Source organism: Borostomias antarcticus (assembly GCF_949987555.1).
Source record: "Borostomias antarcticus genome assembly, chromosome: 23".
Lineage (NCBI taxonomy): Eukaryota > Metazoa > Chordata > Actinopteri > Stomiiformes > Stomiidae > Borostomias > Borostomias antarcticus.
The window spans coordinates 17,320,666-17,337,996 of NC_140256.1; the positions used below are offsets into that span (position 1 = coordinate 17,320,666).

Here is a 17,331-nt window from a genome sequence, read left to right on the forward strand (position 1 = left end):
ACCCTCATAAGGGCAGACCTGGCCGAGGGCTACCCAGGGACACCAGTGGAAGTGACCTGCATCCATGGAGATGTCCGCCATTACCCGACGCGATGCATTGACGTGCAGACTCCGAGGGGGTCCTTCAGTGTTCAGGCGGGCGTTGTGCCGGAGCTGCCAGTGCCCCTCCTCCTCGGCCGGGACTGCCCCATCTTCAACCGGTTCTGGGGAGGTGAGCAACCTGGACCCCGGGCCAAGCCCGACCCGACCAGAAGGCGAAAGGGACGCAGCCGTCCGGCATGGGCGGCCTTTTCCTCATCGACGGCCGAGGAGACTGGAGGAGAGGAGGGCAAGGAACCAGGCAGGGAACCGGATCCCCGAGCTACCCCCGACACTGCGACAGCCTCGGAGGGGACCACACCACCTACTGGACCAGACACCCCGAAGGCAGCCATTAATGTCACCCAGGGTGCAGAAGAGGAGCCCGACAGTTCTCCCCTGACCACGTTCTCAGAGTTCCCGCGGGCGGCGGAGGAGAGGGGAGGCCAAGAGGGGAGATTCGCCTCTGCCCAACTGGAAGATGAGGCGCTGAAGAATGCCTGGGCGCAGGTGATGGTCCACAATGAAAAGCCCATAGACCCGGTGAGACCCCTAACTTTCCCACATTTTGCCACTAGGCGGGGCCTTTTGTATAGAGTGGTTAAGGGGGAGGGAGATATAGTCAAACAATTGATAGTTCCCCGTCAGTATGTTTCCGAAGTCTTGTATATGGCCCACGCACACCTCTTAGGCGCACACCCAGGAATGGACAAAACCAGGGAGAGGATTGTGGGGAGGTTTTACTGGCCGGGGTTGAGGCGAGATGTAAGGGATTATTGCAACGAATGCTCAGATTCTCAAACCGTGGCGCAGTCCATCTTCCCCCCATGTCAACCAGGTGTTCTACACGTGGCAGCCTCTCCCAGAGGTGCCGGTCAGGGATCTGCTGGGTCCCAGTCAGCGGCAGGACCTGAGAGAAATCGTCTTCCAGCACCAGGATGTCTTCTCGGAGCTGCCGGGCCGGACCTCGGTGGCGGTGCACATCCAGACGGAGCCTGGCGTGACAGTCCGCATCCGGCCATACAGGATACCTGAGGCGCGGAGAGCTACCACCCGGGAGGAGGTAACAAGAATGTTGAAGTTAGGGGTCATTGAGGAGTCCCGCAGTGACTGGTGCAGTCCGGTGGTGTTGGTCCCCAAGCCTGACGGGTCCTTTAGATTCTGCAACGAAAACTCAACAAAGTGTCAAAGTTTGATGCATACCCCATGCCCAGGGTAGATGAACTAATCAAGCGGCTGGGTCCAGCCCGTTTTATCTCCACTCTTACCTTGCTAAGGGTTATTGGCAGGTGCGCCTCACCCCCCGGGCAAGGTAGAAGACGGCGTTCGTGACCCCGGAGGGGCTGTACCAGTACACCGTACTCTCGTTCGGGGTACACGGGGCATCAGCCACCTTGCAGAGGATGATTGACCGTGTGCTGTGACCCCACCAGGCCTACGCTGCGGCCTACTTAGATGACATAGTCATCCACAGCACCTCCTGGGAGGATCATCTGGCCTACCTCCGGGCTGTGCTGGGGGCTCTGAGGAGGGCGGGGCTTACGGCCAAAGTGCCATCTCGGCGTGGAGGAGGCCTCCTACCTGGGCTACCGGGTCGGCCGGGGAAACGTGCGGGCCCAGGAGCCGAAGCTGGCCGCCATCCGGGAGTGGCCCCGACCCATCACCAAGAGACGAGGTGAAGTTTTTCCTGGGGCTGGTGGGCTACTATCAGAGAACATAGTACCAGACGGATGCCTCAGTGGTCGGAGTGGGAGCTGTCCTGTCCCAGGTGCACTGGGGCGAGGAGCACCCGGTGACAGTGACATACATTAGCAGGAAGTACCTGCCCCACGAAAAGGCATACTTCACGGTCGAGAAGGAGGCCCTCACGGTGAAGTGGGCACTGGACAAACTACTCTACTATTTGCTGGGCCGAAGGTTTGACTTGGTCACGGACCATGCGCCGCTGCGCTGGATGGCCATGGCCAAGGACACTAATGACCGTGTGACTAGGTGGTTCCTAACCCTGCAGGACTTTAATTTCAGGGTGATCCACCGGCCGGGGAGGGAGAACGCCAAAGCCGACGTCCTGTCACGTGTTTGTGGGAACCCTGGCCTTCATACTGGGAAGGGGGAGTTGTGGCAACCCCAGTGGGAGAAGAGCCCAATCCAGGCAGCACACCATGGACAGCGCCACACCTGCAGCCAATCGAGTCATCAGCCGGGCAGAGCGCTGAAGACACAGCTGCCGGGAATCAGCGGGATGAGCCAGGCCCCAGATAAAAGGCTGGAGAGTAGCCTCAGTCGGCAGGCTGACAGTTTGAAGAGTAAACCAGAACGGTTTCTGTTAGAAAAAACAGTGCCATCCAGATGTCCAGGAAGATGTCAATATCCCAGACAAACATGATAAATTCCAGTCATATAATATTGTAGGTGTTCGTCGTGGTGATTAGCTGTTAAGTAGCCTATATATGCCATTTAATGTCTACTTATCTGATACGGTTCACATGGGCTATATACAGTATGCCCTTAGATGTCTGGGGCTGCACGCGCACCGACTGGCTACTTTATGAAGTTTATTTCAATTGCATTAATCGGATTTGAGGATGTCATTGGTCATTTTAAGCAGGCCTTGTTTATCTTTTGATGCCAATTTGAACGGACTGCATCGACTCCACATTACGTGAAGGTTGTTTGAGATTCAAGACAGTAATGTGTTGTTTACCCATCAAATATAGGCTAGCCTATAGCCTGCAGTACACATTAATAACAAAAAATAATGGATATTCGTTTTTTTTATAGAAGGAATCAGATTATGTGGAAATTTAATCTTGGCCTATTTTAATACAATTCAAATTGTGCTTCAAGGGAATTATTTTCACCAGACATTATGACCAGAGCAATTTAAGTATGTCGGACTTCAACTGATTTTCCTGGACAAAAAATGGTAATGACCGGTTAACGGAAACCCTGGGAGAGACAGATGTGCCCTTGAGCGGAGACCTGTACTGAGGAAGAGGAGGACCGAGAGGAAGCCGCCTCATCTCAACCCTCCTGGCTCGGGGGGGGGGGGGGGGGGGCTCCATGTCCGCCCCTCTGTACCGGGGGGGGGGGCTCCATGTCCGCCCCTCTGTACCGGGAGGAACGGGGGCACGTGCACTCACCAGCTCCTTCTTCTTCATGCACTCCATCAGGATGATGAAGAGGTGCTGCGCCTGGGTGCGGCTGTATGTGAAGGTCTTCTGGATGGTGACCAGCAGCTGGTCTCGCAGAGACTCGTTTATTATCCTGCCCGGGCGCAGGGATTGATGGAGGGATGAAGAGATGGAGGGAGGGATGGAGGGACAGGGAGAGGGAGGAAGAAAGCATTGACATTACAAGAATATTAGATGCGAGTTGGCTGACCTGTGCTGTGGTCAGATTCTATTAGACAGATTAAAGCAGAGAAGAGTGTGTGTGGGAGAGTGAGATTTTTTTTATTTGAAAAGTCTTTCTTAGAGGATCTACTCCCAGCACCACAAGCATTTCTGAGAGTGTGCATGTGCATGTTGATGTTGACTTCTTCACTCAGATTCTATAGTGCCTATCTCTCTCGCTCTCACTCTCTCTTTCTCTCTCTCTCTCTCTCTTTCTCTCTCCCTCTCTCTCTCTTTTTCTCTCCCTCTCTCTCTCTCTCCTCCTCTCAGATCGTGGGCGTGTTCCTGCGGCTCCTGAGTCACCTACCCTCCCTCCTCGGAGAACTTGTGTCCGAACGCCAGGATGTCGGAGGCGCGCCCGCTGCCGTCGCACACCACCACTGGCACAGGGGGCGTGTCCCTCAGGTACTCCAGCACGATGGAGATGACGTTAGGACCGCCCTCCACGATCAGAGCCACCACCGGCACGCCCTGACCGATACCTGGTTACAGAGAGGGAGGGCCGGGATTAGAAGATGATACAAGAGAGACACAGACAGGAATAGGAAGAGGCAAATTGAAAATAAAACATTAACAAGGCACTTGTGAAATTCCCCGAGATCTCCCTGTCAGCCTTGAAGGTAACATGGTAGCGCCTTGAGCATCTAGAAAGGCATTCTATAAATACAATGTACAGTATTACTATTATTTTAAAGTTATTATTGCTGCTGCGGCTTTCAATTATAAGAACTACAAATGTCAAGCCCCTCCAACTACACACACACACACACACACACACACACACACAGTAATAACCAGCGCTCTGTCCTGGAGAGCATTTTGCCTTTGCTTTGACAACCGAGTGGAACCGAGTGGAACCGAGATGAACATAAGGGAACAGAAGGGAACAGAGGGGAACAGAGAGGAACAGAGAGGAACAGAGAGGAACAGAGGGGAACAGAGGGGAACAGAGGGGAACAGAGGGGAACAGAGGGGAACAGAGAGGAACAGAGGGGAACAGAGGGGAACAGAGAGGAACAGAGAGGAACAGAGGGGAACAGAGAGGAACAGAGGGGAACAGAGGGGAACAGAGGGGAACAGAGAGGAACAGAGGGGAACAGAGGGGAACAGAGAGGAACAGAGAGGAGGAACAGAGGGGAACAGTGGGGAACAGAGGGGAACAGAGAGGAGGAACAGAGGGGAACAGAGGGGAACAGAGGGGAACAGAGAGGAACAGAGAGGAACAGAGGGGAATAGAGAGGAACAGAGAGGAACAGAGAGGAACAGAGGGGAACAGAGAGGAACATAGGGGAACAGAGGGGAACAAAGAGGAACAGAGAGGAACAGAAGGGAACAGAAGGGAACAGAGGGGAACAGAGGGGAACAGAGAGGAACAGAGAGGAACAGAAGGGAACAGAGGGGAACAGAGAGGAACAGAGGGGAACAGAGAGGAACAGAGGGGAACAGAGGGGAACAGAGAGGAACAGAGAGGAACAGAGAGGAACAGAGAGGAACAGAGGGGAACAGAGGGGAACAGAGGGGAACAGAGGGGAACAGAGAGGAACAGAGGGGAACAGAGGGGAACAGAGGGGAACAGAGAGGAACAGAGAGGAACAGAGAGGAGGAACAGAGAGGAACAGAGGGGAACAGAGAGGAGGAACAGAGGGGAACAGAGGGGAACAGAGGGGAACAGAGGGGAATAGAGAGGAACAGAGGGGAACAGAGAGGAACAGAGAGGAACAGAGAGGAACAGAGGGGAACAGAGAGGAACAGAGAGGAACAGAGAGGAACAGAGAGGAACAGAGGGGAACAGAGAGGAACAGAGGGGAACAGAGAGGAGGAACAGAGAGGAACAGAGAGGAACAGAGAGGAACAGAGAGGAGGAACAGAGGGGAACAGAGAGGAACAGAGAGGAACAGAGGGGAACAGAGAGGAACAGAGAGGAACAGAGGGGAACAGAGGGGAACAGAGGGGAACAGAGGGGAACAGAGAGGAGGAACAGAGAGGAACAGAGAGGAACAGAGAGGAACAGAGGGGAACAGAGGGGAACAGAGAGGAACAGAGAGGAACAGAGGGGAACAGAGGGGAACAGAGAGGAACAGAGAGGAACAGAGAGGAACAGAGGGGAACAGAGGGGAACAGAGAGGAACAGAGGGGAACAGAGAGGAACAGAGGGGAACAGAGAGGAACAGAGGGGAACAGAGAGGAACAGAGGGGAACAGAGGGGAACAGAGAGGAACAGAGGGGAACAGAGGGGAACAGAGAGGAGGAACAGAGGGGAACAGAGGGGAACAGAGGGGAACAGAGGGGAACAGAGAGGAACAGAGGGGAACAGAGGGGAACAGAGAGGAGGAACAGAGAGGAACAGAGAGGAGGAACAGAGGGGAACAGAGGGGAACAGAGGGGAACAGAGGGGAACAGAGAGGAGGAACAGAGAGGAACAGAGAGGAACAGAGAGGAACAGAGGGGAACAGAGAGGAACAGAGGGGAATAGAGAGGAACAGAGGGGAACAGAGGGGAACAGAGGGGAACAGAGAGGGACAGAGAGGAACAGAGAGGAACAGAGAGGAACAGAGGGGAACAGAGAGGAACAGAGAGGAACAGAGAGGAACAGAGGGGAACAGAGAGGAACAGAGGGGAACAGAGAGGAACAGAGGGGAACAGAGAGGAACAGAGGGGAACAGAGGGGAACAGAGAGGAACAGAGGGGAACAGAGGGGAACAGAGAGGAGGAACAGAGGGGAACAGAGGGGAACAGAGGGGAACAGAGGGGAACAGAGAGGAACAGAGGGGAACAGAGGGGAACAGAGAGGAGGAACAGAGAGGAACAGAGAGGAGGAACAGAGGGGAACAGAGGGGAACAGAGGGGAACAGAGGGGAACAGAGAGGAGGAACAGAGAGGAACAGAGAGGAACAGAGAGGAACAGAGGGGAACAGAGAGGAACAGAGGGGAATAGAGAGGAACAGAGGGGAACAGAGGGGAACAGAGGGGAACAGAGAGGAACAGAGAGGAACAGAGAGGAACAGAGGGGAACAGAGAGGAACAGAGGGGAACAGAGGGGAACAGAGAGGAACAGAGAGGAACAGAGGGGAACAGAGGGGAACAGAGAGGAACAGAGAGGAACAGAGAGGAACAGAGGGGAACAGAGAGGAGGAACAGAGAGGAGGAACAGAGAGGAACAGAGAGGGACAGAGAGGGACAGAGAGGAACAGAGAGGAACAGAGAGGGACAGAGAGGGACAGAGAGGAACAGAGAGGAACAGAGGGGAACAGAGAGGAGGAACAGAGGAGGTGCGGCCTCATGCTTAATCGTATAGACTCTATACTGTAGACTCAGACCTGGAGGAGAGAATGGGACCGGGCCGAACTGGAGGTATGACACTTATGAACAGCACTGCTAAAAGATAACACAGACGCCTGCTGTATAATGGTCTCTCTCTGTCTCTGTCTCTCTCTCTCTCCTTCTCCGGGCTCTTTCTCTCTTCCCTAAAATCCCTTTAATCACCTCCCCTTCCTCCGTCTCATTGGGCTGTCGGCCGTCTGTTTTGACTCGAGACTGATTTGAAACGGGCGTAGCTGTGGACTCCTCCCTCCCGCCACCTCTCACCTCCACGCAGGGCAGAGGGTTCGGCGGTCCGGGGGGTCTGCTGCTCACAGAGGAGCCAATGATCCGTCACCGTGCCCCACAGCAGGCCGAGTTACGTGAGGACCAGACTATTTTCGGAGCCTCGCTTACATCAAAGCCCACAACGTCACCGAGCCGCAATGTACAGTACGATCGTACAGTGAGACTGGAGAGAGAGTGGGAAAGAGGTGGGGGGGGGGGGGGGGGGGGGGGGTGAGAGACAGAAAGGATCTCTGGCCTGTGTGTGTGTGTGTGCGTGGGGGCGTGTGTGTGTGTGCGTGGGGGCGGGGGGTACCTGTGTGCATGCGCTGGGAGATTTCTGTCACAGGTGTGTGTGGGGATGGGGTGTATGTGTGTGTGTGTGTGTGTGTGGGGGGGGGGGGCGGGCTCAACTGTGTCACGGCTAATTGGCTCGAGGACACAGGGCTTGTAACCACTGACTCACACTCTGGAAAACTGACATGTGTACAACACCATAACACACGCGCGCCCACACACGCGCCCACACACACACACACACACACACACACACACACACACACACACACACACACACAAACTGGATCAAAGCAGGTGCATACAGAACCATGAGAGCATTTTCCATTTTCAGTAGTTTGTTTTGTGTAGGGATGCTGTAATTATGACCTTACGCCCAGGATATACTGTTTAACAATGCGTAGCTCACGTGTACGCGTAGACAGACGTGTATTTTGCGGTGCATTTATTTCTGCGTATCTGCACAGTCAACCACAGACGACGCTCCAAATAAACACAGGAGCATCCAGAGGACGCGTGGACGCGTACGAGTAGTTAAAAGCAGGTGCACCGCAGGCTTTACACATAATTAGAATATGGTCAGTGTTAGTTGTCGTGTTTGCACTGCTCATTTGCACTGTCCTGTTTTGGCACTGTCCCATCTTGTCCTAACCATGTCTAATGTCTCCATCAGAATAGAAAGTTTAACAGAATAGAAAGTTTAACAGAATAGAAAGTTGAATTTGGTAACAGGTACATTGGAATTCTAGTCAGTGCGTGTCAGCTCTAATCAGTTCCTCATTCCAGTCCTCTAGATCCGTAGCAAACAGGCAATTTACTATCCGTAGTCTAGAAGTCTATCAATTCTATCAATTTGATCTTTATCTGCAAATCCCATCCTATCAGGGGAGACGGTTTCCTTGATATAGGCAGTGCAAATAAATAACCTTCAGTGTTATGCACCATTGACCAAAGCAATTTCCTAGTGTACAAACTATCTGGCTAATAAAACTGATTCTGATTCTAAAGTGATTCCTTTTGCTCATGTGCTATAGGGTTTAAGTAGTATTTTTATAGTTACAAAAGCAGTAAGATCTATCTTATATAATATAAATATTATGTCCATGATCTCCACTTAAAGCCAGCCTTTGGGGTGATTCAGGATCTGTCCCATCTCACACAGAAGGGTAGTTCACTGTTAAATCACACTGAGCTGTCCAAATCCCATGAAAGCATAGCTTTGCACACGGTTCTTTCTCTCAAAGAAAGAAAAGCTAAGAGGAGATGAGAGGGCCGATCTGTTGTGTAGGGAGATGGAATCCATCTTGGCTTGGCTTACTCTGTGTAGCCTACTATACCAAAAAATGTACCTCTCAGCGACAAGCTGTTCAGCAGAGCATTCTCTCTCTTTCTCTCTCTCTCTCTCTCTCTCTCTCTCTTTCTCTCTTTCTCTCTCTCTCTCTCTTTCTCTCTCTCTCTCTTTCTCTCTCTCTCTCTCTCTCTCTCTCTCTCTCTCTCTCTCTCTCTGATAACAATAATTGTCCACCAGTGCACTCGTGATGGGAATGCCAGCAGGGGAATTTACAAGGCGGCTGCTCAATTGGTTCCTTTGCAGATGCTATATGTATGATGTGCCACTCAAAGCTAATATGCTGCCCCTTCACAGGGCCCCAGTAGATTTGAAGAGAAGCTTGTTTGATTCTTAGATTATTGAAAGCTTTACTGCTGCTGCTGAGTCAAGGGGTTAGGGGTGGGGGGTCGATGGAGATTATAGCTGGAGCAGATCGATCTCTCTCTCTCTCTCTCTCTCTCTCTCAAGTCCCCACCTTCCTTCAGACATCCATGGCCTCTGAGAAAGAGGGAAGGAGAGGAGGAGGAGGATCATTCACATCCAGCCACCCATATCTATCTTTAGTTAGCCTGGTGGTGGGGGGGGGGGGGGGGGATAGAGGGACAAAGGGAGGATGGAGAGGAGAGGAGAGGAGAGGTTGCGCCGGGAAAACACCTAGCAGGCTTGAACGGACCTCATTATGGCGGCTGGGATGACTCACTCCTCAGGAGACATGGGCATTAGCATGGCGGGGAGCCCGGCGGTAAGTGGGTCACGTTCACACATCCAGCCCGCGCCATGGCGCTAGAACCTATTACCGCCCGGCACTGTCCCTCCGGAGCCGAGACCAGGATCGGGGTGAGAGATGAAGAGTGCAGAAGGTCAGAGGTTCTCCTTCGGTCTGATCCGGGTCTTGTCTCTGTCGCGCTCCGATGTTCTTCCCCTCCATGTTCTCTCCCGCCTGGGGAGCCATATTTAGCGTGCTTGGGTCCGTGTCACACGCAGACGCTGCACCACCGCCAAGGCCAGACGAGACTAAACAAATCGACCAGGAACACTGTCTTCCAGAGAGGTTGACAGGGGCGGGCTTGGTGACACGCGCACAATGCTAATGGGAAATGATCGATCCACCGAGGACCAACGGAAGGGGAAGAAACCACTGTCCCCAAAGCCGCCGTCCAATCGGATCCAGCGACAGCGACCTCCCCCTCCACACCAGAAACAACAAAACCGCACCATGGACTCCCCTCCACCCTGCTTCGCAATGAAGTTTGTCTCCATGTCACAGTCACCAGCTGAATGTAGAGCTGAGTTCTGCTGTATGAAGTGTGTGTGGTTCATGTATACTGCATGATATGCTGCTAATCGCCATCCCAGCTGCCCCTTGGGTCCTGCTGAATTGAATCCCACTGACCCCATGCATCAGTTCCATACCAGACTGATTTCCCAGGAGGCCATGGTGCTGACAGGAAGCTAACAACGCGCCTGAATCTGTCGAGTTTGACAGTTTCAGCCTCTCTCTCTCCCACTGACAGGTGATGGGCGCTGGTGAAGCACCACCCTACCCCCCCCCCCCATACAGCCCACCCAGCATGTGCTGGGTCCCGCCTTCAGCTTGTTAGACAGTGAAAACTACTCATATTGTGTCAAACATTCTCGAGATCCATCCTACTGTAAGGGAACTGCTGCTGGAAAACCTGTGCTGTAGATAGATTAATTTAAAATGTACCGGCTCTATGCAGTTCAAGACCAGGGCACATTTTAAATTTATCTATCTATATTGCACAAGTTTTTATTACAAAACTTTATCTTCAGCACCTCCGCTGCACTAACAGTACAGGGACCCACAGCACAGTACTGATTGCGGTACAGTAAGTTTTCTTCTCAGGTTTCGCGCACAGGCTTTTTGGAACAGGGAGTTATATTGCAGTCGTAGCTCTCCGTGGTGGTCGATAAGTCAGTTTCAGCGGAGACCGTGGGGTCAGGAGGTCGCTCTGCAGGCCAGGGCGGCGTGCCCTCTGGCTAGAAACCCGCAAACCACAACCGGAGTCCCCTGTGTTCAATCTATTCATATCCCTGCAAACAAAGCCCCGCAGGCTCCAGGAGTGCTGGGAATCTAAGGGACAGATGTTCAGGGCCTCAACCTGCTCAACCCCGGCAGCACCGACAGCGCAGAGACCCTCAGGACGGTATCGTCTGAGGCACTGTATGTTTTTCCATTCAAATTTAGTCCACCGGCTTTTTGGAAAGGGGGATTTGTGGTATATTTTATTCAGCTTCTGCAGACAATGCCCGGGCGCAAGCAGCTCTCTGAATCTGAGGGACAGACGTCCATGGCCGACCCAGTTATAGCTCTGGAGAAGAGAGCGGGGTGATGAGAGGTGAAATGTCTCTCTCTCTCTCTCTCTCTCTCTGTCACTCTCTCCTTACTCTTACATTATACATACTGTAGCCTTTGAATGCAGTAGAGACATTTCAAGTAACACATCTGCTGCCTTCTGTCTCTTTCTCTCTCTCTCTCTCTCTCTCTCTCTCTCTCTCTCTGTGTGTGTGTGTGTGTGGTTTCGGAGAGTTCTGCCTCCCCATGTGTTTCTCTATGCTAGCTTAATTGTCTGGGGAAAAAAACAGTAGGCATACAGTACAGTTCTCTCGTCTGGGCTAGGAACCGATTGGATGGTGGTTTTGGGGTTGGGGCGTTAGGGTAGCCTGGCTACATTGACACGCAACACTAAAGTTGGGTTCACATACAACATACATCTCGTCATGAGACTTTCCATAATGTGTGACAGGTTGAATTTTTAAAACAGCAGTTTTACAACTTCCAAATTGGCAGTCAGGAAACAATCAAATTTAGTACTTAAAACCATCAAGGCTGCTGAATGTGAACCCGGTTAAAGGGTATGTGAGGACAGGTGGAGAAGGAAAGTACAGGCAGTGAGTGTGCATGCGTGTGTGCGTGTGTGTGTGCGTGTGTGTGCGTGTGTGCGAGCATGTGTGTGCGTGTGTGCATGTGTGTGTCTGTGTGAGGCCGCAACTTCATATCTGTGTGCCTCTATGTGTGCACGTGTGCCTGCTTGCTTGCATGCATGCGTGCGTGCGTGTGTGAGGGACACTGGTCCGAGGTCACCTGCAAGCAGCTGGCGGACATGTCAGTGGTTGTACGCAGAATGTGAAGTGACATGTGAATGTGGTGGCCGTAGCCACAGCCCCACCATCAACCCTGGCCCTGTCTCAGCCCATCCACTCTGTTTACACTGGGCTGTCCATTAGATATTCCAGGAGGGATGCTACATTATGCAGCAGGAGAGGGACCACAGGGACTAAACCCAGTGTTGGAGGTTGTAGCTTTGGGGAGGATGTGAAGATGTGAAGAGAGGGTTTGAGGAAGAGAACGTTTTTTCCGGTGATTGGATATGACAAGTGCCCTTTGTTTCTTTATTGTGGCCTGAGTCTGAGGGCATATTTTTGACACTTTTTCACACACACACACACACACACACACACACACACACACACACACACACACACACACCAGTGGCGGCTGGTGACTCAAAAAACTGAGGAAGAGAGGCGAACCGCCCATGGGCGCCGGGGGGGCACTTTCCCTTAGTCAGTTATTATTTGAAATATCAGCTTTAAAGTGGATTTACAGTCAATTTTAGCATATGAAAAACTGAATAACACTTTCTTTAACTACATGCAGCATTTATTTATCATATTCCTGATAAAATATTACAAAACAACAATAAAACATTGTAAGCAATAGTTGTTGTAATGGATTGTACTCTTCTCTAAAGAGAGAAAATAATTGATATTGGTGAGGTGCTGGAGAGGTTGGGTGATATATGAACCCATCCATCACTGGATGAGGAATAAGCACTGAAAAGCGATCAATTCTCACGCAAGCAGGAGCCAGGCTGTGGATTTCTCCGATCCGGTGTTGCGACCCAGTCTCTTAATGTTTTGGACGAGTTGCCGACAGTTTGCGCCTCCAGCCAATCAGCGCGCCTGCCTATGCCGTAGCCTGACTCCAGCCAATCAGCGCGCCTGCCTATGCCGTAGCCTGACGTGCACCTCGTAGCTAACGTTACCGGCTATATAGTGGAACTGTGGAACTGTCGTGTTCAGACGGCTCTAGCTCAAAATGTATTTATGTAAGCTTAGATATTTAGATGGCTAGAATCAAGACAAATAGACGAACAGTTTGATGTGTCCCTTAATACTTCCGGATGTATTATATTATGGAGCTACGAACACACAAAAAGTCTCCAATGGCACAGGGAAGAGAAACACAGACATCAACGCCTTCACTGTGGTAAATCTGGAATCTGGAATGTGATTGGACTAACAAAAATGTCAATATCTGAATCCTGTTCAGACAGGGCCGGAGTAGGCCTACTGTCCTCTGTAATTTTTCAGCGTTTTGACCAATCACAAATTAGCAAGACAAAAGGCATTACATTGATTTAAGAGAAAAGAACCCGCCCTAAGGGAGGCTAGCCTCCCTTCCATAGATATCTATGGGTCCTCCAGCTGCATGTTATAGAAGTCACTGTTGGAGCTTTAGAATTTCAATAATGGGTTTTTATCCATAGGGAAAATTTTATCCATAGGGAAAACCTGCTTTATGAACAAAACTGAGATAATATTAATTATGCATAAATAAATTCATATATTTATATTTTAATCCCTCTCTTCTCTCCAAAAACTGAGGAGGACTGTCCTCCCCTGCCTCAATGGACGAGCCTTCACTGACACACACACACACACACACACACACACACACATGCCCATACAGTCCACACTGAGGTCCTCAGGCCAGGCTCACACTACAGCATATTTAAAATCCTAAACAATTTCAAAATCCGGTTGCATCACTCATAAGGAGAATCTTGATTCTCGTGTGAATATCAAACAAGCACACACTACAAGATTTGAAAATAATGGCTCATCGCACACTACAGGATATTATCATGCCGGAGGGAGCAACAAACCACTGCCTCGCTTGTAAAGTAGTGATGTAATAGTCTAAATATTAAGCATGTTTGATATTCTCGGGGTGGCCGAGAATTTGATCTGTAAACCCCTCACATTAATCTGTGGGACGAATTTTTACAGCTCACTTATCTGGCCCCCGGGTGATTACTGTTTTTTTTGCTTCCCTCTGGAACAGTAGGGGTGGGTCGTATACCCACCTCCCTTGTTCTCTGTAAAGCGCATTGTGTTGCCTCTGGGTATGAAATGCGCTATACAAATAAAGCTTTGATTGATTGATTGATTGATCTGTGTCGAACATCAGTACCGACATAACTTTCCAGAACAGATTTCTCCTCCGATTGTCAGGAGGGGTGAATCGGGGATGAATGCAAAACCAAACCCTGTAGTGTGAGCCTGGCATTCATCAGCACAGAGGTGGGAAGACCAACAATGTCAATAGAACCATCTCTGCGTGAGCTGCTGAGTTTGACCTTGACACTGACAGCACCCCTCAGTCAATTGGATGTGAGGGAGGCATGAACAAGTCTGGGCCAGTCTGAGCTGGTCTGCATGGAGGGGTGAAGGAGGGGACACACTCCACTTATTTTTTGGTCTGGACCTGATGGGCAAGAAAGGGTCTTTTTCTAGAAAGTAGCAGTGGCTATACTGTGTGAAAAAGCATTTGGTGCTTTTCGAGGGGTATTCAGGGATCCTCTGTGTAGATTTTGAGAACACTTTTGCATTTCATCTTTGTAATTCACAGTTTTTATTAAAGGACACATTTAGATATTTTGCTTCCTGCTTTCTTCTGAACCAGAAAGGTTATTAGAGGGTTAGGCAGCACTTTAGCCTTGTACAAAAGTATCTTGAATAGTGCTAAAAACCATGGTGTGTATCCACTGGTAGAGGAGCCAGTTTCCAAGGTAGTATAGTTTAATTTAGTGCCTATTTGAACACCAGGCCCAGGGACAGCTGGAAATAAGCCTCTGGCTAAAGCTGGCACATTTACAGCAATGGGCACTGTAAAAAATAAAATAATGAACAATATAGAGGTGCACATGTAAGTACTAGTCCTATGGGGAGGCTGTAGCTCAGTTGGTAGAGCGGGTCGTTCAGTGATCGAAGGGTCAGTGGTTCGAATCCCAGCTCCGACTGTCCACATGTCGAATTGTCCTTGAGCAAGACACCTAACCCCAAATTGCTCCCAATGAGCAGGTTAGCACCTTGCATGGCAGCTACCGCCATTGGTGTGTGAATGTGTGTGTGAATGAGAGGCCATTGTAAAGTGCTTTGAGTGCCGCTAAGGTGGAAAAGTCAACTAAGGATGTTAGGAGCAATCCATATAAACTGAGAAGCTACTATATCTGCACAGGGCAGGTAGAGTTTACTGGTTAACTGCTTCAGTTAAGGGAAGTCCATCCCCTGAATGTTTCATTACAACAGGGGCGCTCCTGAGGTCTCAACACAGCTGATACTGGGTGATAAAGAAGCTCATATGGTGTAGGTGACCCCCTTGTGCCTATTAGACTAGATTGATAGACTATGCACGGACCAGTTGTCCGCTGACAACACACACACACACACCTAGCCTGACCTAGCCTGGGTCCAGACGTTCGAATCCACTCCAAAGTTGACTGATTCTTGGTCTGGTGTTGCTGCGTGAAACAGCTGATTCTCAGAGTAAAAAATAATCAACTAATGAGCATCGCGGGCGCTCTACCGACTAATCAATCAGCGTCAAGGGCGGGACTAGCACCCCCCCCCCGTTCGTTAGAGTAGCCTGCTACAATTATTACTATTACTTAGTACTTTATTGTTTCACTTCGCTCTGTGTTGTTATTACTTTGTCTATGGTTTTCATGGCAGGAATGATGTTAATATCAAAATGGAAAATGGGTTAGAGTGGAAGCAATGTCAGACTCCAAGTTCTCAATGGAGTGCAACGAGTTGACACTTCTCTCTGATATCAGGCTACTGTCGACCTATATCCTCTGTCTCCAGTGGGAGGTATTATATTGTATTGTATTGTATTGTACTGTATTGTATTGTATTGTATTATATTGTATTGTATTGTATTGTATTGTATTGTATTGTATTGTATTGTATTGTATTGTACTGTATTGTATTATATTGTATTGTGAGGCACAGAGACAGGCAGGATTAACTGACCATTTGATCTGCAGCCACAACAGCACGTAGGCGGATAGATAACTGATGTCATCTCTCCTGTGTGTTCCTGTCAGCCATTCAAACTAGAACACTTGTCTGGTCTTATTTCATCGCTTTTATTTTGGACCCGAGGCTGTGCTGTGTCCCTGCTGGGAGGGGAATGGAGGTGCTCCTCTATTGACCATGGACAGGTAATCAGATCAAGAAATGGCGCCCGTCTGGAAACGCTGGTGGGAGGGCAGCTGAAGAGAGGGATGCAGCAGAGAGAGAGAGAGAGAGAGAGAGAGAGAGAGAGAGGGAGAGAGATGGATAGAGATCGAGATGGATAGAGACAGAGAGAGAGAGAGAGAAAGGATAGAGAGAGGGATAGAGAGAGAGGGATAGAGAGAGACAAAGAGGTATAGAGACAGAGAGAGAGAGACAGAGAGAGGGATAGAGAGAGAGAGACAGAGAGAGGGATAGAGAGAGAGCGAGACAGAGGGAGAGACAGAGAGAGGGATAGAGAGAGGGATAGAGAGAGAGAGAGACAGAGAGAGGGATAGAGAGAGAGAGAGACAGAGAGAGAGACAGAGAGAGGGATAGAGAGAGAGAGAGACAGAGAGAGAGACAGAGAGAGGGATAGAGAGAGAGAGAGACAGAGAGAGGGATAGAGAGAGAGAGACAGAGAGAGAGAGAGAGAGAGCGAGCAGGGAACAGCAGAGGAAAATAAGCATTAGAGATGAAACCTGTTCAATCACGGCGCGGCTAGCTAACATTAGAGATGACAGAATGTCCCCTTTTCCTCGCTGCTTAGGAGTAACGTGTAGTAAATATTCCGGCAAGCGAGACGTTGACAACCTGTTCTGTTTCATCTTTACGAGGTTATTTGATTCACTATGGTGCACTTGAACGTTTTTCATTTGAAAAATGGTGGGTCCGGATGCTGTCGGGTGAATGCAGGCATGGGGCGGCTGTGGCTCAGTAGTAGAACGGGTCCAATGATCGTAGGGTTGGTGGTTCGAATCCCGCCTCCTCCTGACGGCATGTCAAAGTGTCCTTGGGCAAGACACTGAACCCCAAATTGCTCCCAATGAGCAGGCTAGCACCTTGCATGGCAGCTGCCGCCATTGGTGTGTGTATGTGTGTGTGAATATTATACAGTATTCTTATAATAATTATATTCCAGGAGCCTGCCCCAGGTTGCCTGTTTCAATATCTGTGTGGTCTGAATGGCTCTATGTGCTACTAACCCTGCTCTGCCTTCCCTCTCCCTGGTGCCTCTCTCTCTCCCTCCTATCTTCTAACCAGGTCCAGTGGATGCCCCACTGTCACCAGCAGACCTCACGAAGTCCGATAGATACCCCTGTGTCTACTGTGGATGATGTAGCATGTCCGTAGAATATTCTCTCTCCTATGATGCTTTTAGCCTCTCTCACTCTGAAATGTAATTTAATGTAATGTCTTGCTTCATAAATGTTCTTAGCCGGTAGACAAACATACTCCAGGAGCTTGCTCGATCGCCTTGTTGAGAGGGGTCAGGGAAGA

The 17,331-nt window shown here is 50.3% G+C and overlaps 1 protein-coding gene across 11 annotated transcripts in view; it reads right to left on the bottom strand.

Moving 5' to 3' along the window:
- Positions 1 to 17,331, bottom strand: part of trpm3 (transient receptor potential cation channel, subfamily M, member 3) — a gene marked incomplete at both ends in the record, with an annotated part of 160,975 nt that overhangs the window by 47,557 nt on the left and 96,087 nt on the right. For all 11 annotated transcript variants that reach the window (XM_084457247.1, XM_084457245.1, XM_084457244.1 and 8 more), the window contains 2 exons: positions 3,222 to 3,345; positions 3,781 to 3,955. In XM_084457247.1, coding sequence (XP_084313373.1) covers positions 3,222 to 3,345; positions 3,781 to 3,955 — 299 coding nt within the window. The remainder of the gene's footprint in view (positions 1 to 3,221; positions 3,346 to 3,780; positions 3,956 to 17,331) is intronic.